This window comes from Triturus cristatus, chromosome 7, assembly GCF_964204655.1.
Source record: "Triturus cristatus chromosome 7, aTriCri1.1, whole genome shotgun sequence".
NCBI lineage: Eukaryota > Metazoa > Chordata > Amphibia > Caudata > Salamandridae > Triturus > Triturus cristatus.
In genome coordinates, this window is record NC_140590.1 from 1,594,141,878 (window position 1) to 1,594,165,918 (window position 24,041).

The window sequence follows — 24,041 nt, forward strand, 5'->3', positions numbered from 1 at the left end:
TGGTCACCCAGCCCAGAAACGCTACCACTGAGCGAAGACCTGGAGCCAAAGACAGAGCCATGGGTCAAGACCACACTAAGGGTATTCCAGTGACTCCGGGAAAGCACAAGACATTCACTGAGGCAGAACACCTCGCCCACTGGAGTAGGACATAGTCCCGAGCATAGTAGTTGAGGCAAATCAGCCCACATGCCACCCTCACTTTCCATCTCCGGTTGGCACCGACAGCAGCCTTCAGAAGCCACCTAGCCTCTGACCAAAGAGGTGGATCCCAACAGGTCGGCATACTCACCAAAGCCTTTGTTGGCTGTTAAGTTCCTGATGAGGCCAGCGCCTCCCTCGGCGCCCAGTGTCACCTTGGCTCTGTAGCCTTCATCGGTGCCCAAGCTATACTCCACATCGAAACTTTCTTTAACGCCGAAACCCAATTCGGAACTGAAGTCCCAATCAGCTCAGAAATCTCACCGAGATCCCAAAGAACAGGAAGGATGCAAGACTCTAACAAAACCCACTGAGATGGACATTGAGGCTCCAGTCTTTGAGAGATTGCAACAAGAGTTGAACGCTAGGCAACAGTAACTCTTTATTCACCTGCCTACTGATAAGATCTCTACCAAGTTGCCTCTGCCATCGGAGACTAGCTACCACAAGAGGAAGCTTACTTTCGAAGAAGTGCCTCCCCGAACGCCTTCTTTTCCAGAACCCTCTACTTTAGTGACAGAGACGTAGGCACCCTCCCCTCAACCCGCCACCTCCATCACCTACCTCTGCAGCACTGCCTCCACCAGACTCTCCAAAGGGGCTCTCCAATCAGGCTCTCCTCAGATTAGTCCCTACCGACCATTTGACTCCTACGATCAGCGACATGGGAGGGCTGCATACCATGAGGTAACTTAGTAAGCCGCTACATTTCATTAAGTGGACATGCACATAATTCAAGAGGACGACAATTTCCTCATGGGAACACTCTCTAAACCATAGCGCTCAGTCCACTTCCTCCCTATGCCTATATGGATGCTGAAGTCTGCCCCTGAGAACTTCAGAGAGCCTGTCGATGTGAGAGTAAAAATTCAAACCCTCCCTGAGTGACCCCTGTGTATATTACAGGACTAGTCCCACCATTTTCCTAGAGGTTCATACTACCCGCAAGCGTGCCTCTGCCCAAGCCACTGGCATTACCCACCCTCCAGATAAGGAGTGTAAAATGATGGACTCTGCGAGCAAGAGGGTGGCAGTAGGAGCAGGTACCCATGGGGTTATAGCCAATTTGGTTGCTCTTTTATAGGGATATGATAGGGCACGGTGGGAATAGATAGAGGACCTCCTTAAACATTTCCTGGAACAGCTCCAGAAGCAAGGAAAGAGATTGTGTCGGTGGCAAAAATGATCTCCAACGCCAACATCTGTTGTGCGTTGGATGCCACAGACACAACCTCCAGGGAATCAAAAGCAGCATCACGCCTGGCTATGTAACCTGGGTTTAAACACCATCTCATCAACCTCCCGTTTGACGGGGAGCAACCTTTCGGGCCACAAGTTGATGAGATGCATGAGAAGATCAGGACAGCTACGAAGACAGCCAGCTTGCTGGGGGCTCTCCAGGTTATAGCATTTAGAGCTCGGTTTGGTGGCACCAACACAGACGCTGGGCCAAGACCACCTCTCCTAAACATCCCCATTCATACAGGAGACCGCAGCTGGCCTCCCACCATCAAGCCAGCAGGGGATACAGTAGGTGGATATTACAGAGGGAAAAATGGTGGTAGACGCAAAGGAGGCTCCACCTACGCAAACAGTGACGTGCCCTTGCATCACACATCAACTGTGGGGGAAGATTATTCTATTTCCTACACCATTGTCAGGAAATCACGTCCTACAGCGAAGTACTAGCCATTATATAGCACGGCTACTGCCTCGAACTGCATTCCACCTCCTTTCAATATCCCACCATGGTCTCAAAGGCTCAGCAACAAGCATCCGTCTCTTCTCGAGGCAGCGGCGCAAAAGGGAACCATGAAGTACTTTCACTTTGTGGCAAGTGGACATTATTAACAAATCAGTACTCTGCTTAGGGGGCCCAGCTGGCCGTGGTGGCGGTGCATCTGTCCAGAGAGGGAATCCATGTCTTTCCCTACCTTGACAACTGGCTGATCAAGAGCAGCAGCAGGTTGCAATGTTTTGCACATGTGCAAATGGTGATGTCCTTGATTCACGCATTGGACTTTACTATAAACGCGCCGAAGTCCCACCTACTACCCATTCAGATACAGCCCTTCCTTGTCTCCATCCTAAATATAATCACAGGCAGAGCATGCCCCTACAAGCAAAGGCTCTTGACTTTTCAGCATCTGCTGCCTCTTCAGCCCAACCTTCAAATCACAATTTGGAAATTCATGCTTCTTTTGGGAACAATGGTATCTTGCATTGCAATTGCTCCCTGTGCATGGGTGCACATGTGAGTGACTGCAGTCCAATGGTCACAACTCCAGGGTTAATGGGAAGATCTAGTGTTGGTTCAGGCCAGAGCGCACCGCCCTCTACACTGGTGGTCAACCACCAACCCGGTGCAAGAGAGGCTTTTCACAGACGCAGTTCCATATGGGACCATTACCATTGATGCCTCTCTCACGGTATGGGGCACGCATCTCACACAATAAAAGGACTGTAGCAGTCTCAATATCCGTACCACCACATTAATTACTTGTAACTACTAGCCATTGATGTTGTCCTCTAAGCCTTTCTACAACTCATTGGCAGCAAGGTAGTAGTAATCAGAACGGACAACATGACAGCCATGTATGACATCCAGAAACAGGGCAGCACTTGAAATCTGCTGAACTTCCTCACCTAGTGAAGAGCATCTGACACTGGGCGCTCTGCTACAACATTCACCTTTTAGTGGAACATCTACCGCAGGTAGCCAACAACTGCGGACCGTCTCAGCAGGATGTATTATCAAGTCCATGAGTGGAAACACCACCCACGGATCCTTCAGACACCTTCAATGCTGGGGCACCCATCAGATAAACCTGTTCACCACCCCAGCAAACGTAAAATGCCAAAGCTTTGCCGCAAGATGCCCACAGTCCATGGGTAATGCACTGTGGATAAACTGGCTAGGGATATTTGCCTATGCTTTCTACTTCTCCCACTGAATCCCTTTGTGGTCAGGAAGTACAGGCAAGAATCTCGATTTCTCATCTTAGTGGCTCCAACATACATGGGTAAGACAGCCTTGGTTTTGCTCTCAGGTCGGACCTGCTCTTAAAGACTCATGGCCAGGCATCTACATCCAGGGCAGTTCAAGCCTGTGATTTGGCACCCGAGGGCCTAGAATTTGGGTACCTCCACCTCCCGCAAGAATGGTATGCTTATCCTGAAAGAGGTATGATGGCCCACATAACCCGCTTGTTTTTCAGCCGAATGGAAGATATTCCAACAAATGTGATCAGTTAAATCTTACAGTGCAGGAGATTGTGGCTTACCTTTTACACCTGCAGAAGTTGGGCCTTGCCTGCACATCCGTTCAACTCCATTTAACAGCAGTTGACGCTTACATGCAGACCAGACAACACATCTTTGTTCAGGATACCAGTGTTTAAAGCATTTATGGAGGGTCATAACCCAAAACATTACCTGCTGCTCCAATCTGGAACCTCACCATAGTCCTTATAAGAATTATGGGCTCACCATCTGAGCCTTTGCACTCCGCAGTTCTTTCCTGGAAGGTGGCCTTCTTTGTGGCTATCAACTCGCTTAGTTGCATCAGCGAGCTGCAAGCCCATCCCATTCAGGAACCCTTTATCCAGCCAAGTCCTCAGGGATAGGCACGTTCTTACAACCAATCGTAAGTTGCTCCCTAAGGTAGTGTCACCATTCTAATGTACTTAAGTCCTAGAACTTACCATTTTTTCCCCAGCAGCCCGATTCTGTGGCAGAAGGAGCACTGCACACCTTAGAAGGTAAGTGGTCCCTCGTACTACATAGATAGGACCCAACTATCCCATAAGTCAAACCAACTCGGTCTCCCTTCCAGAATTTTACAATAGTGAGGCTATTGCTTAGGCTGGCATAGCAAGGTGTTTTTCCAAATACATTCATACCGGCTTCCTCAAGGTGAAGAGGGTCCTCCAAGCCCCTACTAGGGTGCACTCTGCTTCCAAGACGGGGCCTACTGTCTGCTTCTTATGCAACATCCTCATAGCCGATATTTGAAAAGCAGCCTCCTGGACAACTCCACAGACTTTTACTAAACATTATTGTGTAGACATCTGGACTCATCAAGCTCTAGTTGGCCAAGCTATTTTAATTACATTATTCCACACATCTGCTTCATCCACTCTCTAGCATCCACAGCTTGCTGGGTACTGCTATACAATATATGCTAGCACAACAACAAGGTGATGAATGGAATTCTTGAATTAATCTCCGCCACTGGCAATCATTTGGGGCTGCATTCCAGTCTATCGTTTTTCAACGTGCTTCTCATGGTAACTGTCTGTACCAAACTTCCAGGTGCGTTCCCCTCCAGAAGGGATTACAGGCGTCCCTTCTGGAGGGGACCTTCTTGGGTCTCATCCATGAGGTATAGCTTGAGTGCTATGGCACAATGAGCAAAAGTACCCACGTCTGGGCATATGCGTCACACTTAAAGGGCAAACTGCAACCACAACAAAGCGATAGATGGAATGCTTGAATTATTGTCTGCCACTGGCAATGGCTCGAGCCACATTCCACTCCATTGATTTTTGCCCATAATGCAACTCTAGAAAAAGGCCCTCCTTATACAAATCGGTACTCACCCTGGGGCTCATGGGAGCTGTCTGTCCCGAACTGCAGGGCAAAGTCCCATCCAGAAGGGACCACAGGCAACCGCAGACTGATTTTGACCTACTTGAGTCTCATCAGTGAAGTATAGCTTGAGACCTATGGCACAGTGAGCACAGGACCTACATCCGGGCATGCCTATCGCACTTAGGGCATAAATTGCAACAACCACAAAGTGATAGATAGAATGCTATGCATGCGTATCTATAGCCACACATTCTACAAATGGAAAATGCGATTTACCCCTGTAAGCATCTGTTTAAACGTGTAGTGCGGTAGATTCACATTCCACTGCCGCCCTCCTTGGATGCTTGTGCCTCTTGTAGATCATCTCATAATCATTATATTTACTCTACATTGCGCTCCTGCACCATACTTTTCACTCACACGCCATCCATATATGCAGAAAACAATCCTAACCTGAAGTAGGTGCCCATGTGCAATGTACAGTAAGAGGAGGAGTCACAGCACATTTTGTGACTTGACAGACTTCTTCAAAGAAAAGTAACTTGCAAATGTCCAAACCAAACACTAGATTACAGGATTATGCTATGCATGTGAATCTACAGCCCTACAAAAAAATGCTGACAGGGTAAATAACTTTTTTGATATGTGTGTGTATATATATATATATATATATATATATATATATTATTTGTATAGGGCTGGCTGTGACAAGAAGTCATGCCATGGTGGGAGACAGTTCATAGGTCATAATTTCCATTTATGTGGCTTCTCCTGCTCTGCCAGCATTTGCCAATTATCAACACGATCAAGGAATTCCTCCAGTTTGTATCACTTGTCATTCTGTGTAGGAGAAAGCATTTTATTCTAGAGCCCTGTCCTTTTTTGAAGGGCGTGGTCTTACCCGTAAACTCTAGGAACGGAGAGAAAACCCTTCAGAGAACTCTTCCTTGCAGCTGTTTCTGGACCTATAAAAACAAGTTACGCTGAAGAAAGAATACGGTTCAGTGCCTTTGCCACCAGTGAAGTAGGTCATACAGCGCCAGTACATCACCAGTGATTGGAAGTAAGGCAGCCTTTGATCTACAGTCCTGAAGAGATCCACCAGAGAGCAGCAGGGTATGGCCTTGTTATACACATCTATTTGTGATAGAATTTGAGTATATTTTAAGTTTTGTCCTTTCGAACATCCTAGGCATGATGTTTAGATGCGGCTCAAAACCTTTTACTCCATCCGACAGTCCTATGAACTTTGTGTGATGAACTGGAGTTCACTTTACATGTATCCAAAACATTACAAGACAACCGTATACATATGAATCAATTTTTATTTTTTTTAAAAATGGTGTCTAAGGCATGAGATTAATTGACAAATTGCAAAGAGTAGACTGTCCCAGCCAGTACAGGCGCACTCCTACCAATAATGCACAATGAATACAACCCACATTCTGAAATATCCTGTCAGGCTTATCAGTTATTGATACTGATTTTGCGAACATTAAAGTTTATTTGGCATCCGAACAGAATATCCGATTGTTACATTTGATTTTCAGTTAAAAAAGAGGTAACGTGGTCAGTTGTAGCATGACACTCAATGCGTAATATTTCAAAGCAAAATCTGAAAGTGTCCTGGAATAAGGAAAGATAGTGCAAAATGTATGTACATTATTGTCTGTAGTAGCACAGCCACCAACAATTGTCACCCTTCCCAAAAAAGACAGGTTAGCCTAAATAGTAAGGCCGTATTTGATTCAGAACACAAGCAACCCCAGCAATGTTCGGCCATGTAGTAAACATCCCCAAGTGAAAGGCTGAGGGTTTTTCCCCCTAATTTTATATGGTTGAGGGCACCTCTTCCAATGTGGTTGCTGTTTTATGTTTTTGTCCCTTGCTATGGAACTTTCAGTCTCTGTTTTCTTGCTGCCTATACATTTTTTTGTATATACTTGCCCAAAAAGGGGAATACTTTGTCAAAGATTGAGCTTTATTTAAAAAAAAAAAAATACTCTGCAAAGCTGAAAAATGTGGTACAATTCAATCAGCACTCATTGGTTAGTCCGAATTTTCGATGGCTGAAATTTAGTTGCCAGATACACTATAATAATTCTTCACTGCTCCTAAGGTGACAGCTCAAAACGTGGGGTTCACAGCAAGCCAGTATGCCTGGCTTTCCAGCATGGAAACATTGGAGTCTATTCACAAAGGTAAGTTTACACATGAGGAAATCTAGAAATTAAAAAGGTAAAATCCATTAATTTATTTTAAAATATTCCCTACGAGGTTCTATTTTTTGTCGCTGCCTTCATTATTTTCTATGGGAGAGATTTACAGTACCAGTGGTTGGCCATGTGTGGCGCTAGACTTACGCTAGGTCTGAGCTGCACTAGATTTACTACTTACTGGTTTGGGTCCTTTTTGACTGTCGTAACTTTAGAAATGCAGTTTCTGAATAGCAATGGAATTACTCATATGGGTGTCTGGTGCTCCCTAAACTACTCCCATGTAATAGTGTTTTCCAGTCACTCTCCCTGCTCCCTCCCACATTTACTACCAAGTAGTAAACCTACAAGTTTCAGTATCTCCCGACAGAAAAGGTAGAAGAGATGGAGGTTTACATTTGTAGGGTTATGAACTGCATTTTGAAGTAAGCAGTACTACTGTAGTACTACCTTGTTCTATAAAATGCAGTTTGTCTCAATACACCTACAGTAGTCAGTGTCTTGACTGCTGTGGGTTAGTCTACTAAAGCAATGCAATTTATAGCCGCAAACAAAAAATGGACAGGAGTGAATGATCATGGTTGCCCCCCTACTTTTCAGACTCAAGAATGCAATACCATCTTCCATCCGTAAAACCGGATTTCATAAAAGTTGTGATTCCTACTCTCCCAACATGTATTGGAGTAACTATGATATAATAATTCTTATTACAGCCTGCTTCTGCTATTCACTTGTGTAGCCTTCATCGTCAGTAGGATGTGTTCAACTTTCAGTAACCCCTTGTCTACCCCCATTAAAGTAACGTGGTAACAGAAGGCAGGCATGCAGGACATGAGCCATAGACATATATGAATGCTTCTTTTCTGTTCAGTTCTGGTTTGCAGCATTTATCTTTAATTTCTGCCCCTAAATCTAAATACAAAATAAAGTTGCACCGAGCTGGGTGTTGAAAAGATGTGATCTATTGCCCAAAGTGTGCTGTAGTCCTGACTTCAAGGCCCACCTTGTCCATGTCAACAATATTCTATGACCCAGGGCAAATGACGTTGGCTCCCAATGACTCAGCTCCTGTATCTGGACTCTTTGGGAGCATTTAAAAACCGGTGGCTTGTTGAAAACTGACAAGCCTGCCCATTTTCTGAGGTGAAGATCGGCTGTGTATGTGCCACAGATAAAGTTCAGATTGCCTAAAGGCTAAGAGATTTAAAAAATTGCTGCTTTGACGCAGCAGTTTTGTTTTTGATTACAAAGAGCTCATTAAAATATTGCTATAAGAATCTACTATTTTTAGTATCTAATACCCAAACAGCAGAGAGACACGAGGTTACTCTAAAAGGCTTAGCCCCTTTATTGAAAGAGGAGCAAAAATTGAGACAGCGGAGTCCTACTTAGGTCATATAGTGAATTATGTCACACTAGGTCTCAGAACCCATCAGACGTCATCCAATAAACCAACCTTGTGGAATACCGGTTGTTAGTGATTGTTAGAGATGCAGGACTGATTTTTGTCACTTCATTAGATAGCATCTTGAAAGTCACCAGTAAATTTAGCCCTGGTGGTGACATAGCGGTGGTGCACCCCTTCTTGATGTGGACCCTTCCTGGGGTGCTGAAATGGTTTATAAGGGATGATTCTATCTCCTCCATGAGCGGGAAGCAAGCTTACATAGCATCAGTTTCAGAAATCATAATCCCAAATGCGTGGAGCTGTGCAAAACTTCTTCCCACTCTGGAAAATTTGTTCAAGGAAGTATTGGGTCCCCATAGGCACAGTCCTCCTCAATAGCCAGGTTGTAGTCCGCACCCTTCCCGCCTTTATAGGCACTTGTCACAATCCTCAGCCAGCCACTCTCTCCCTGCAGGACAAGAACACACAATTAGCACCATTGCAAATGGGCCCTCAAGCACTTTAAATCACAGAATCAACTTGTTTGACACTCAACGCTTAACATAATAAACTACTAAAACATGAATTTGATAAGGAACCATGCAAACAAATATAGGATTTTGACTATTACTGTGCCCGTCTGAATTTTGCTGGCGCGATCACTTAATTTATTGCATACATGTTGCATTTTGGTTACTTCGGTTATATCAGAACTGAGAACATTCTGATATGCGACTAGATAAGGGAGGGTAGAGTCCAATCCTTTGCGTAGAACCTTGTCTGATCTTCCTAATTTTTTGTCCTTTATCTGCGAGTTGTTCAGATAGCATGAACGTCTGAGCAGTTCAGTGTCCATAATTGTGGCTGTGCTTGAATCCGAAGGAGGGGTTGCTGTGTTTAGTCTCAATGATTGTTGATGAATCAGGTGGGAAGACTCTGATCGCAGGTGAGAGGTCAGTTTCTGCAGGTATACTGGGTTTTTGCCCCAGGAGGCAATGTGGACAGTAGGCGGCACCTTGATTTGGTACATGGTCCCACTGGAGCCATTGGTGGGCTCGATGATTGCTGTGCCCGCAGAGATTCAGGCACAATCTGGCTGCCTGGTTCTGTCGCCTGAGGATGAGTTTTTTGAGAGGAAAGTTGATCAGAGGTCTTCAAACTCTGGTGCTCACCCCCCTGGGGGTAAGTGAACGCCTTCAGGGGAGGTGGCGGGGCGCAAATGCTTCTGCAAGAACTTGTAAATGAGGATGGGCTTGGAAGTGTTGACCTTGTTTCTTGGGGTCAGGCTGTAATCTGGAGTGTCCTGGGGGCTCAGCCGGTGAGAGGGGTTGGTGGAGTCAAAGATGTGGCTAAAGACGAGCAAACAATTCTGTAACTATTTAGCTCTTTTTATCGTCAGGAAACTGCTATATAAAATAAACACGCACACACCTTAAATAAAAAGGAATGCAAGTAAAACTAAAGTCGAAAATGTACTCTTTTCCGTAATAAACTCAGTTAGCTAAAGCTATTAATGCAGCTGTCCATGCGTGACCAGAGAGTCCCAGAAGTGAATCCAGGTTGGTACAGTAGGCAATAGTTTTACTATGTCCCAGCCCTATGCAGAAAGCAAACCACATATGTAAATCAATCAATAGTCTTTATTCGACAATTTACGACCATAAAAGACACAGCACAAACATAAAAGTGTCATACAATATCATAAAAAACGATGGCACCCTAAAAACTTAGATTCCTTAAAAATAAGAATTTGATAACAACTATATCGAATTTCTGACATTAATGACTAGTTTAAAAATGCAAGTACATCCATAGAACGAATTCCTATACTTTTTAACCAGAGGATGCCTTCATACCAATAACGTAATCAGATAGCTTGTACAAATATCACACCGGCCTCCAGATTTTTCCTTCTCAGTGCCCAAAGCCAGCTAAGAAATTTTGCCATCGCGATCACAATATCTGGACTTGTATTTGTTACCAGGATACGCAGAACTGTCATACACGATCTGGTACCTAGATTGGAACACAGTGGCTTAAGCCACCTTCGACGGGGCCATCATAGGCCGGGCACACAAACAGTACGTGGGTTACCGACTCAACCTGGGATGGACACGAGGGGCAATTGGTATCATAAACCTAACTCCACTTTGCAGTGAATGATCTTATAGGAAGAGTGCCCACTCTGAATTGGTGATATAGTTTCCTATATCACCAGGTTTTGTAATCAGATTCCAATAAGCTTCTACCTCCATTACAGGCTTATGCTCCAAAAATATACCTGTGAGCGAACTACTGCTCACCCCGACAGTGTCTTTTTAGTAATCATAGCCCAGTAGAGTTCTTTGTACTCATTTTTATTGGAAAATAAGTTCCCTATAGGATCTTCCCACAAGTGGCGAAGCCCCATATCGAACAAATTACCCTTGAGTTTCTGGAGCCATTTAATTTTAGAGGACAGATCGGCGTTCCTGATATGCATTAGTGCATTGGCATAAGACGACAGTTCAGGTGTAGTCCAAAGCCTCCTCCGGTATGCTAGGGGTCTAAATCCTGCAACCTCATCAAAGGAGGAACATCCCCGATCAGACAACAGGGGCTTGATGGGAGTTGATTGGGGAAGGGCAGTCAATATTCTCAGAAACTTATTTTGTGCAAGAACTAGGGGTGATAAATTTTAAAATCCCCAAAGTTCTGCACCATATATTATAGAAGGTCTGATTTTCCCGTTATAAAGCGGGCCCCACCGGTTTAGTGTTTGAGAGTCGATGTTCTTTAAGTAGGGCACCTGCTAACTGATTGTGCCTAAGGACTAGAACATCTAGCTGGGGAGTCCAATTCATATTCCTACCCATAGTCACTCCTAAATAGGTGAAAGTATTAGTTTGTTCCAAAGGTGCTTGGTTCATTTCAACTCTCCCTTTAATAAGTTTATATTTATGCAGCACCATGAACTTGGTTTTGTCAACGTTTACTACAAGATCATGGTCGTTGCAAAACTCTGTAAATCTGTCAAGGGCTCGTTGCAGACCACATTGAGTTTTTAGATAAAATTAAAGTGTAGTCTGCAAACATTAGAAGCGGAACCCTTGAGCCGTCAAGAGTTGGAGCATCAGTTGGAAAGTTAGTATAATATGTAATAACCTTGTTTATAAACAAGGAGAATAGGGTAGGAGCAAGGACACACTCTTGCCGCACTCCCTTGTTAACTGGGAAGCGGTCAGTTAATTCACCCTGCTGTCCCCACCTTACCTGTGCATAATTAGCCTCATGCAATTTAATGATAAAACTTAAAATTTCTGAGGGCATCCCGGCTTCCTTAAGTGTATCCCATAGCTTGTGGCGGGGGACTAAGTCAAACACTGATTTTAAATCAACAAATGCTGCATATAAGGTTCCCCCTGCTAGGATCACTGTACTCCAATATGTCATTATAAATCTAAAAACTTGGTTGATGGTACTGACATGGGGTCAAAAACCCGCTTGGTAGGTAGATAATACATTCTGATCTAATCCATTAATTTACTCTACCTAGCACAAGTCTGGCAACAATTTTCTGTAGGGTATCAATTAGGCTTATCGGCCTATAGTTCCCTGGTCTAGCACGATCACCCTTTTTAGGTCTCAGGACCATCCGGTCTGCCGAAGGCAGAACCGGAAGTCCGGAGATTAAATGTTTCTTAGAGTGGCTATTTAGCCCGCCTCTCTTTTTGGCTCTCCTCCATTGGCTGGCTTCCTAAACGGAGTCCAGCCATTGGAGGAGAGAGCCGTCCCTCCAAATAGGCTCCGTCTTTTTCAGATTCGGGGGTGTGTTCCCGTGCTGTTCTTTCCACTTTTTAGCCACGCCCCCGAATCTGAAAAACCGCCGCTGCGTTTCTCCGAGGCATTTCTGCTTCGCCTCGGAGAAAGGCAGTGGTGTGCTTGTGAAATAATGAGCCACGTTTAACATAATTGCCAATGCTTTAATCCAGGGAAGTCAGTGTTGTGTGTGAAGGAAGACATCACATGCTGTGTGTGTGGAAATGTAAAAGCGACTCCGTATTTTAATCGTGACAGAGTTCGTAGCCTGTGACCCCGGATGCGAACTTAATCACGTTTTTGCATTTTCTCTTGCCCGGTGCTCTTTCTGTCTTCCTGGTGCTCCACGCATAGCAATGTTGTTTCAAACAACCCGTGACAGGGTGTGACAAAACAAACAAAGGCACCCCCCTCTTGTCCCCTCCACAGCCAGTGTTGGGACCGGGCGCTGCATGGCCGGCCTGCACCCCCTCTGAGAGGTGATTTGAGAGGGCCCGCCATCGCACAACAGAGCATCATTAACCCCTTCGATGCTCATGACGGAACGGTTCCGTCATGAGCATCGGTTGGGCTGTGCTCATGACGGAACCGTTCCGTCATGAGGACAGCCCCCGGGGGAAGCGCTGGCGCTCCCCCCCTTGTGCAGCGATCTTCACCCCCTTTACGGGGGTGGCAGCGGAAGAGCTTCCGCTGCCACCCCCGAGCCCCCCCACGCTTTCTGATGACGTCAGCGCGCACAGCGCGCGCCGGCGTCATCAGGAAGCGTTGGACGCGCTGGAATCCATTTCTTCCAGCGCGTCCAAGGGAGCAGAGGTAGGTTTTGTAGTCCGGTGGGGGCCGCGGCGGTGAGATTTGTAGTATTGAGGCATCGGGGGAGAGGAAAGAGTATTTCCTCTCCCCCGATGTCTCAATACAGGGCATTCCTGCTCCACGATCGCGCACAGCGTCGCGATCGTGGAGTAGGGATGCCCCACTAGACACCAGGGATTTGTTATTTCGAATTTGGGAAGCGACCCCTTAGGCAAGGGTCGCTTCCTTGGGGGTAAAAATTTGGCGAAGTCTTTTCTGCCCCCCCTGGGGGCAGATCGGTCCGCTTTCTGCGCGTTTCTGCCCCCAGGGGGGGCAGAAAAGCCCACTAGACACCAGGGATGTCGTTTATGCTATGTAGGAAGCGACCCCTTAGGCAAGGGTCGCTTCCTTGGGGGGCCCAATAATTTGAAGACTTTTCTGCCCCCCCTGGGGGCAGATCGGTCTTCTTTCTGCCCGTTTCTGCCCCCAGGGGGGGCAGAAAAGCCCACTAGACACCAGGGATGTCTATTTCGTTATGTAGGAAGCGACCCCTTGGGCAAGGGTCACTTCCTAGGGTGGTAAAGTGATTAGAAGACTTTTCTGCCCCCCCTGGGGGCAGATCGGTCGTCTTTCTGCCCGTTTCTGCCCCCAGGGGGGGGCAGAAAAGCCCACTAGACACCAGGGATGTCTTTTTCTTTATGTAGGAAGCGACCCCTTGGGCAAGGGTCGCTTCCTTTGCGGCCTAATTATTTAGAATACTTTTCTGCCCTGCCTGGGGGCAGATTGGTCGTCTTTCTGTCCGTTTCTGCTCCTAGGGGGGGGCAGAAAAGCCCACTAGACACCAGGGATATAAATATTATTGTAGGAAGCGACCCCTTGGGCAAGGGTCGCTTCTTTGGGCCCCTAAATGTTTTGAAGACTTTTCTGCCCCCTCTGTGGGCAGATCGGTTTTATTTTTTTGCCGTTTCTGCTCCCATTGGGGGCAGAAAAGCCCACTAGACACCAGGGAATTAGTTCAATTAGAAATAGAAGTGACCCCTCGCTTCCAGGGTGCAATTTGTTATATGTATTTGGCTCACCCGCCCCGGGACTGAATAGCCTTTTTTTTCCTGCTGTTTTCTGCCTGACCTGGCACACAAACCGATTGACCATTTGGGTAGTGACATGGCATGTTATAATGTTTATTGTTATATTTTTTGTGATTTCCAATTGTAATGTTTTTTTTGTTTACTTTTTTGTTCTAGGTGAAGGCTTTTCTTCTGTTCACGTTGACGTTTTGGTTCTGGTGGTTTTGCTGTTTGTGTAGTTTGGTCAGAGACTGTTTTTTTGTACAATGCAAATGTGTTTGATTTCTCTGCCTGTTTTTTTTTTGCAAATGGTGTAATAATAGCAGTATGTTTGGTTTTTGAGTGTCAAAAACTTTTTGCATTGGTGCTCGATGTGTATTTTGTTGTCTTGTGAGTAATTTGTTTTTTTTTCTTCTTTCTAGTTTGATATCGTTGGTCTTTGCTGTGTCACTGCAGAGTTTGTTTCTGGTGAGTGCAGCTGTCTCTTGATTTTGGATTGTATAGTTTTTGAGTACATTGATCTTATTGATATAAGGTACACATTTCTTTACTTACTTGGTTTGCACATTGTTGGTTGTTGTTGACTTGTTTGTGCAGTCTTCTATCTTAGTAGGTATAATGGCTAGCCGCAGGATGACTGCTCAGCAGGTTGTTGGTTTGCTGTTTGAGTCTTCCTCTGATATTGGGTCAGAGACTGACTCTGCTTCTGAGGGAGAGGGGGCAGGGGACGATTCTGGCAGTGAGTTTTCTCTCCGTATGGGGTCATCGGATGATGAAGATACTCTTAGTGCGGATGAAGTGCCTGTGTTAGAGGAGGAGACTGATGTGCCGATAGTGCGGCAAGAGGCATCTGGGCTGCAGCCTGCGGCTGCAAGGCTTCCCGTTGGTGTAGTGCGGCAAGAGACATCTGGGCTGCAGGCTGGGACTGCAAGGCTTCCCGTTGGTGTAGTGCGGCAAGAGGCATCTGGGCTGCAGGCTGGGGCTGCAAGCCTTTCCGTTGGTGTAGTGCGGCAAGAGACATCTGGGCTGCAGGCTGGGGCTGCAAGTCTTCCCGTTGAAAGTGATGACCTCTGGGTTGCCCCTGGCATGGTGCAGCCGGAATTTCCAGAGTTTACTGGTGTTCCAGGGTCTAGAGTGAATACTGAGAACTTTTTGCCTGTAAATTTTTTTCAGTTGTTTATGGACGATGTGTTTTTGGCAGAGATTGTGGAGCAGACTAATTTGTATGCCGAACAGTTTTTGAGGGACAACAGTGCCAGTCTTAAGCCACACTCTAGAGCTACCCGGTGGACTCCCACAAATGTTGAAGAGATGAAGAAGTTCTTGGGTTTAACTTTTTTGATGGGCTTGCTAAGGAAGCCATCATTGGCTTCATATTGGTCTAGCAGTCCCTTGATGGCAACGTCTATTTTTTCCGGCAGTCATGAGTCGTGACAGGTATTTGCTTCTGCTTCGGATGATGCACTTTGTTGATAATGGTTTAGCGTTGCCACGAGATCACCCTGATTGTGACCGTCTTTTTAAGATTAGGCCTGTCCTTGATCACTTTGTTGATCGATTTTCTGAGATTTATGCCCCTGGTAGAGAAATTGCAGTGGATGAGTCTTTGGTGTTGTTCAAGGGCCGCTTGGTTTTTAGGCAATACATTCCTAGTAAGAGGGCACGCTATGGAATAAAGCTGTATATGCTGTGTGACAGTAGGACTGGATACGTCTCTAATTTCAGGGTGTACACCGGTAAGGAATCTAGGTTTAACCTCCCTGGTTGTCCGTCCAATTTTGGAGTGACTGAGAAAATTGTTTGGGAACTTGGTAGAGGATTTTTTAACAAAGGCCACCATTTATATGTAGATAACTTCTACACTGGTGTGCGGTTGTTCAGGGAATTGGCCAAAGTGGACACTTTTGCTTGTGGCACAGTCCGCTGTAACCGTAAAGGTTTTCCGAAAGAACTTGTTTGTCAAAAGCTTGTGCGGGGACAGTGCAGTGCGTTGCGTTGCCAGGAGCTTCTTGCTGTGAAGTTTACAGACAGGAGAGATGTCTACATGCTGACTTCCATCCATGATGAAAGCACTGCACCTGTGACTGTTTGGGGTCAGGTCGCTGAAGCGCGCAAACCTGTATGTGTTTTAGACTATAATAGGCACATGGGTGGTGTTGACAGAGTAGATCAGAGGTTGGAACCTTACACTGCTCTTCGTAAGGCTTACATTTGGTACAAGAAGTTGGCTATCCATCTTTTCCACTTGGCAATGTTTAATGCTTTTGTTGTGTTCCAGGATTCTTGCCCTGAGTCAAAGATGACTTTTGCTAAGTTTCAGGAGTCTGTAATAGGCAGCCTTGTTGTAGTGGAACAGGCAAGTGTTCCTAGAGTTGGACTGGTGGAGGATGTTGCTAGATTGAAAGAACGCCACTTTCCAGATCACATTCCTCCCACACCCGCAAAAGATTTTCCCAGTAGGAGATGTAGAGTCTGTTGGCGAAGAGGTTTGCGGAAGGAGAGTCGTATGTACTGCCCCGATTGTCCCTCTCATCCCGCACTGTGTCTCTCTGCTTGTTTCCGAGCGTACCACACGCGTAAAAACTTCTGGGAAGATTCATGAGTGGTAAAGTGAACTGCCTGGTCTGTATTCTTTGGAAATTATGATTCTGTTTCAAGGTTGGTGTTAGTGCAATGTATTTAGTTGCTGATTTTCTGTTAGAAGATTTGTATCTATTTGCAATTTGTTTGTGTTTTTATTTTTTTCTAAAAAAATCCAAAATGTGATGGCGTTGTGTGTAGGCTTGCGCTTGGCTGTTGGTGTGTGTGGACTGGCACTTGGTTGGTGGTGTGCGTGGAATGGTGCTTGGCTGACGGTGTGCGTGGACTGGCGGTGTGCATGGACTGGCGGTGTGCGTGGACTGGTGCGTGGCTGGTGGTGTGCGTGGAATGGTGCTTGGCTGGCGGTGTGCGTGGACTGGTGCTTGGCTGGTGGTGTGCGTGGAATGGTGCTTGGCTGGCGGTGTGCGTGGACTGGTACTTGGCTGGCGGTGTGTGTGGACTGGTGGTGTGTGCGGACTGGTGTTTGGCTGGTGGTGTCCGTGGACTGGAGCTTGGCTGGTGGTGTCCGTGGACTGGAGCTTGTCTGGTGGTGTGTGTGGACTGGAGCTTGGCTGGCGGTGTGCGTGGAATGGTGCTTGTCTGGTGGTGTCCGTGGACTGGAGCTTGGCTGGCGGTGTAGGTGGATTGGCGATTGGCTGCCGGTGTGCCTGGACTGGCGATTGGATGGCGGTGTGCCTGGACTGGCACTTGGCTAGCGGTGTGCGTGGACTGGCGTTTGGCTAGCGGTGTGTGTCGACTGGTGCTTGGCTGGCTGTGTGTGAGTAGTGACTTTCTGCTGGTCACTACACACACTGCTAGCTGAGTGCCACTCCACGCAATCCTTCAGCCTGTGTAGTTGCTGTGTCTGGATTGTGGGCGTGTGAAAGTGATGGGCCCTTGAATGGCGCTGTGTGCTGGTGTGAGTTTTGTTATGTGATGGGCCCGCGGCTGGCGGTGTGAATGGTTTTGTATGTCTCACACGTATGAAAGGTGTATGAATGGCCTGTAAAGAGGTTGGTGCCTTGTCGTGGCTTTACAGCTCACGAGCTGTGAGTCAATGGTTCAGTTTCTTGCCCTTTCAATTATTACCAGTGCATTTCATGTTTTGTGAAATCACTTGGTAATACAATTTTATCTACTGAACCATCACTCACCCTCGTGCCAAATCCAACCAGTATGTGTGTGTGCTTGCGGGTTAGATGACTGTGCAGTAATATTTGTCTTTCTGAAGCAGGGTGTACCTTGTCCCTTTTTGGTGATTTTTGTACTGTGTTGCTTTTGTACCTGGTGGTGCGAATGGTCTTGTTTGTATCACGTATGAAAGGTGTGTGAATGGCCTGTAAAGTGGTTGGTGCCTTGACGTGGCTTTACAGCTCACGAGCTGCAAGTCATTGGTTTGGTTTTTTGTGAATTTAATTATTGACAGTGCATTTCATTTTTGTGAAATCTCTTGTTAATAAAATTTAATACACTGAACCATGACTTGCCCTCGTGCCAAATCCAACCAGTATGTGTGTGTGTTTGAGGAATAGATGGTTGTGCAGGAATCTTTGTCTTTTGTTTCTCTGCCAAGGTACACTTTCCATGTAAGAATAACCCACCAACTGTAGATATTGTCGAAAACCCTTGGGAGTTCATGGTGATGTCTCTCTAGTGATTTGAAAAATATTTTTTATCCCCATTGTCCTGTAAACCTCAAATTGTCTGCCACATTTTCTTTGCAGTATTATTCCTAAATTCTCACGCTGTAGTAACAATAGGTAATCTGGTTTTGCAAGGGGGGTTACTTTGGTTTTTTGCCCAGGGCTCGGCGGCCATCTAGGGAAACCTTTCAAACCCACGCATTTCTGAAAACTAGACACCCGGCGGCTTCCAGGGAGGTATGGCTTGCGTGGATCCCCCAACGTTTCCTTACCCAGAATCCCCTGCAAACCTAAATTTTTGCCCAAAAAATCACTTTTTTCACACATTTTGGGGTGGGAAAGTAGTGGCATCACCGGGCTCACACAAATTTACCACCACCCAGCGTTCCCCCAGGTCTCCCGGTAAAAATGGTGCCTCACTTGTGTGGGAGGCCCAAGGACCCGCGGCAGGCAAGGGCCCCAAACGTAGTGAGGCGACATCAAGATGGCCTATCGCCAAACCACCTGGTTTTGCAAGGGGGGTCACTTTGGTTTTTGGCCCGGTGCGCGGCGGCCATCTAGGGAAACCTACCAAACCCAGGGATTTTTGAAAACTAGACACCCGGCGGCTTCCAGGGAGGTATGGCTTGCGTGGATCCCCCAACGTTTCCTTACCCAGAATCCCCTGCAAACCTAAATTTTTGCCCAAAAAATCACTTTTTTCACACATTTTGGGGTGGGAAAGTAGTGGCATCACCGGGCTCACACAAATTTACCACCACCCAGCGTTCCCCCAGGTCTCCCGGTAAAAATGGTGCCTCACTTGTGTGGGAGGCCCAAGGACCCGCGGCAGGCAAGGGCCCCAAACGTAGTGAGGCGACATCAAGATGGCCTATCGCCAAACCACCTGGTTTTTCAAGGGGGGTCACTTTGGTTTTTGGCCCGGTGCGCGGCGGCCATCTAGGGAAACCTACCAAACCCAGGCATTTTTGAAAACTAGACACCCGGCGGCTTCCAGGGAGGTATGGCTTGCGTGGATCCCCCAACGTTTCCTTACCCAGAATCCCCTGCAAACCTCATTTTTTGCTCAAAAAATCACTTTTTTCACACATTTTGGGGTGGGAAAGTAGTGGCATCACCGGGCTCACACAAATTTACCACCACCCAGCGTTCCCCCAGGTCTCCCGGTAAAAATGGTGCCTCACTTGTGTGGGAGGCCCAAGTACCCGCGGCAGGCAAGGGCCCCAAACGTAGTGAGGCGACATCAAGATGGCCTATCGCCAAACCACCTGGTTTTGCAAGGGGGGTCACTTTGGTTTTTGGCCCGGTGCGCGGCGGCCATCTAGGGAAACCTACCAAACCCAGGCATTTTTGAAAACTAGACACCCGGCGGCTTCCAGGGAGCTATGGCTTGCGTGGATCCCCCAACGTTTCCTTACCCAGAATCCCCTGCAAACCTAAATTTTTGCCCAAAAAAATCACTTTTTTCACACATTTTGGGGTGGGAAAGTAGTGGCATCACCGGGCTCACACAAATTTACCACCACCCAGCGTTCCCCCAGGTCTCCCGGTAAAAATGGTGCCTCACTTGTGTGGGAGGCCCAAGTACCCGCGGCAGGCAAGGGCCCCAAACGTAGTGAGGCGACATCAAAATGGCCTATCGCCAAACCACCTGGTTTTGCAAGGGGGGTCACTTTGGTTTTTGGCCCGGTGCGCGGCGGCCATCTAGGGAAACCTACCAAACCCAGGCATTTTTGAAAACTAGACACCCGGCGGCTTCCAGGGAGGTATGGCTTGCGTGGATCCCCCAACGTTTCCTTACCCAGAATCCCCTGCAAACCTCATTTTTTGCTCAAAAAATCACTTTTTTCACACATTTTGGGGTGGGAAAGTAGTGGCATCACCGGGCTCACACAAATTTACCACCACCCAGCGTTCCCCCAGGTCTCCCGGTAAAAATGGTGCCTCACTTGTGTGGGAGGCCCAAGTACCCGCGGCAGGCAAGGGCCCCAAACGTAGTGAGGCGACATCAAGATGGCCTATCGCCAAACCACCTGGTTTTGCAAGGGGGGTCACTTTGGTTTTTGGCCCGGTGCGCGTCGGCCATCTAGGGAAACCTACCAAACCCAGGCATTTTTGAAAACTAGACACCCGGCGGCTTCCAGGGAGGTATGGCTTGCGTGGATCCCCCAACGTTTCCTTACCCAGAATCCCCTGCAAACCTCATTTTTTGCTCAAAAAATCACTCTTTTCACACATTTTGGGGTGGGAAAGTAGTGGCATCACCGGGCTCACACAAATTTACCACCACCCAGTGTTCCCCCAGGTCTCCCGGTAAAAATGGTGCCTCACTTGTGTGGGAGGCCCAAGTACCCGCGGCAGGCAAGGGCCCCAAACGTAGTGAGGCGACATCAAAATGGCCTATCGCCAAACCACCTGGTTTTGCATGGGGGGTCACTTTGGTTTTTGGCCCGGTGCGCGGCGGCCATCTAGGGAAACCTACCAAACCCAGGCATTTTTGAAAACTAGACACCCGGCGGCTTCCAGGGAGGTATGGCTTGCGTGGATCCCCCAACGTTTCCTTACCCAGAATCCCCTGCAAACCTCATTTTTTGCTCAAAAAATCACTTTTTTCACACATTTTGGGGTGGGAAAGTAGTGGCATCACCGGGCTCACACAAATTTACCACCACCCAGCGTTCCCCCAGGTCTCCCGGTAAAAATGGTGCCTCACTTGTGTGGGAGGCCCAAGTACCCGCGGCAGGCAAGGGCCCCAAACGTAGTGAGGCGACATCAAAATGGCCTATCGCCAAACCACCTGGTTTTGCAAGGGGGGTCACTTTGGTTTTTGGCCCGGTGCGCGGCGGCCATCTAGGGAAACCTACCAAACCCAGGCATTTTTGAAAACTAGACACCCGGCGGCTTCCAGGGAGGTATGGCTTGCGTGGATCCCCCAACGTTTCCTTACCCAGAATCCCCTGCAAACCTCATTTTTTGCTCAAAAAATCACTTTTTTCACACATTTTGGGGTGGGAAAGTAGTGGCATCACCGGGCTCACACAAATTTAACACCACCCAGCGTTCCCCCAGGTCTCCCGGTAAAAATGGTGCCTCACTTGTGTGGGAGGCCCAAGTACCCGCGGCAGGCAAGGACAACAAACGTAGTGAGGCAACATCAACATTGCCTATCCCAAATGTCGCCTCACTACGTTTGTTGTCCTTGCCTGCCGCGGGTACTTGGGCCTCCCACACAAGTGAGGCACCATTTTTACCGGGAGACCTGGGGGAACGCTGGGTGGTGGTAAATTTGTGTGAGCCCGGTGATGCCACTACTTTCCCACCCCAAAATGTGTGAAAAAAGTGATTTTTTGAGCAAAAATTGAGGTTTGCAGGGGATTCTGGGTAAGGAAACGTTGGGGGATCCACGCAAGCCATACCTCCCTGGAAGCCGCCGGGTGTCTAGTTTTCAAAAATGCCTGGGTTTGGTAGGTTTCCCTAGATGGCCGCCGCGCACCGGGCCAAAAACCAAAGTGACCCCCCTTGCAAAACCAGGTGGTTTGGCGATAGGCCATCTTGATGTCGCCTCACTACGTTTGGGGCCCTTGCCTGCCGCGGGTACTTGGGCCTCCCACACAAGTGAGGCACCATTTTTACCGGGAGACCTGGGGGAACGCTGGGTGGTGGTAAATTTGTGTGAGCCCGGTGATGCCACTACTTTCCCACCCCAAAATGTGTGAAAAAGTGATTTTTTGAGCAAAAAATGAGGTTTGCAGGGGATTCTGGGTAAGGAAACGTTGGGGGATCCACGCAAGCCATACCTCCCTGGAAGCCGCCGGGTGTCTAGTTTTCAAAAATGCCTGGGTTTGGTAGGTTTCCCTAGATGGCCGCCGCGCACCGGGCCAAAAACCAAAGTGACCCCCCTTGCAAAACCAGGTGGTTTGGCGATAGGCCATCTTGATGTCGCCTCACTACGTTTGGGGCCCTTGCCTGCCGCGGGTACTTGGGCCTCCCACACAAGTGAGGCACCATTTTTACCGGGAGACCTGGGGGAACGCTGGGTGGTGGTAAATTTGTGTGAGCCCGGTGATGCCACTACTTTCCCACCCCAAAATGTGTGAAAAAAGTGATTTTTTTGAGCAAAAAATGAGGTTTGCAGGGGATTCTGGGTAAGGAAACGTTGGGGGATCCACGCAAGCCATACCTCCCTGGAAGCCGCCGGGTGTCTAGTTTTCAAAAATGCCTGGGTTTGGTAGGTTTCCCTAGATGGCCGCCGCGCACCGGGCCAAAAACCAAAGTGACCCCCCTTGCAAAACCAGGTGGTTTGGCGATAGGCCATTTTGATGTCGCCTCACTACGTTTGAGGCCCTTGCCTGCCGCGGGTACTTGGCCCCCCCACACAAGTGAGGCACCATTTTTACCGGGAGACCTGGGGGAACGCTGGGTGGTGGTAAATTTGTGTGAGCCCGGTGATGCCACTACTTTCCCACGCCAAAATGTGTGAAAAAAGTGATTTTTTGAGCAAAAAAAGAGGTTTGCAGGGGATTCTGGGTAAGGAAACGTTGGGGGATCCACGCAAGCTATACCTCCCTGGAAGCCGCCGGGTGTCTAGTTTTCAGAAATGCGTGGGTTTGCTAGGTTTCCCTAGGTGCCGGCAGGGCTAGGGTACAAAATCTACAGCTAGTCACTTTGCCAAAAAAAGGGTCATTTTTCGCTGCAAAACCACGTTGCGTTTTGCGCCGTTTCCTGTCGCGGGCACTAGGCCGACCCGCACAAGTGAGGTACCATTTTTCTCGTAGGACTTTGGGGAACGCGGGGTGGGTGGAAATTTGTGGATCCACGCAGATTCCAGAACTTTCCATCACAGAAATGTGGGGAAAATGTGTTTTTTTTGTCAATTTTTTACGTTTGCAAGGGATTCTGGGTAACAGACCATGGTGGGAGGCAGTCAAGTCACCCCATCCTGGATTCCCCTGGGTGTCTAGTTTTCAGAAATGTATAGGTTTGCTAGGTTTCCCTAGGTGCCGGCAGGGCTAGGGTACAAAATCTACAGCTAGTCACTTTGCCAAAAAAAGGGTCATTTTTCACTGCAAAACCACGTTGCGTTTTGCGCCGTTTCCTGTCGCGGGCACTAGGCCGACCCGCACAAGTGAGGTACAATTTTTCTCGTAGGACTTTGGGGAACGCGGGGTGGGTGGAAATTTGTGGATCCACGCAGGTTCCAGAACTTTCCATCACAGAAATGTGGGGAAAATGTGTTTTTTTTGTCAATTTTTTACGTTTGCAAGGGATTCTGGGTAACAGACCATGGTGGGAGGCAGTCAAGTCACCCCATCCTGGATTCTCCTGGGTGTCTAGTTTTCAGAAATGTATAGGTTTGCTAGGTTTCCCTAGGTGCCGGCAGGGCTAGGGTACAAAATCTACAGCTAGTCACTTTGCCAAAAAAAGGGTCATTTTTCACTGCAAAACCACGTTGCGTTTTGCGCCGTTTCCTGTCGCGGGCACTAGGCCGACCCGCACAAGTGAGGTACCATTTTTCTCGTAGGACTTTGGGGAACGCGGGGTGGGTGGAAATTTGTGGATCCACGCAGGTTCCAGAACTTTCCATCACAGAAATGTGGGGAAAATGTGTTTTTTTTGTCAATTTTTTACGTTTGCAAGGGATTCTGGGTAACAGACCATGGTGGGAGGCAGTCAAGTCACCCCATCCTGGATTCCCCTGGGTGTCTAGTTTTCAAAAATGTATAGGTTTGCTAGGTTTCCCTAGGTGCCGGCAGGGCTAGGGTACAAA

General features: G+C 47.7%; 1 protein-coding gene across 1 annotated transcript in view; it reads right to left on the bottom strand.

The window, feature by feature from the left end:
• Positions 1–6,101: 6,101 nt before the first annotated feature.
• CTSZ (cathepsin Z) overlaps positions 6,102–24,041 on the bottom strand; it is a 104,596-nt gene continuing 86,656 nt past the window's right edge. The window contains exon 6 of the mRNA XM_085619454.1: positions 6,102–8,866. Coding sequence (XP_085475580.1) covers positions 8,753–8,866 — 114 coding nt within the window. The 3' untranslated portion in view covers positions 6,102–8,752. The remainder of the gene's footprint in view (positions 8,867–24,041) is intronic.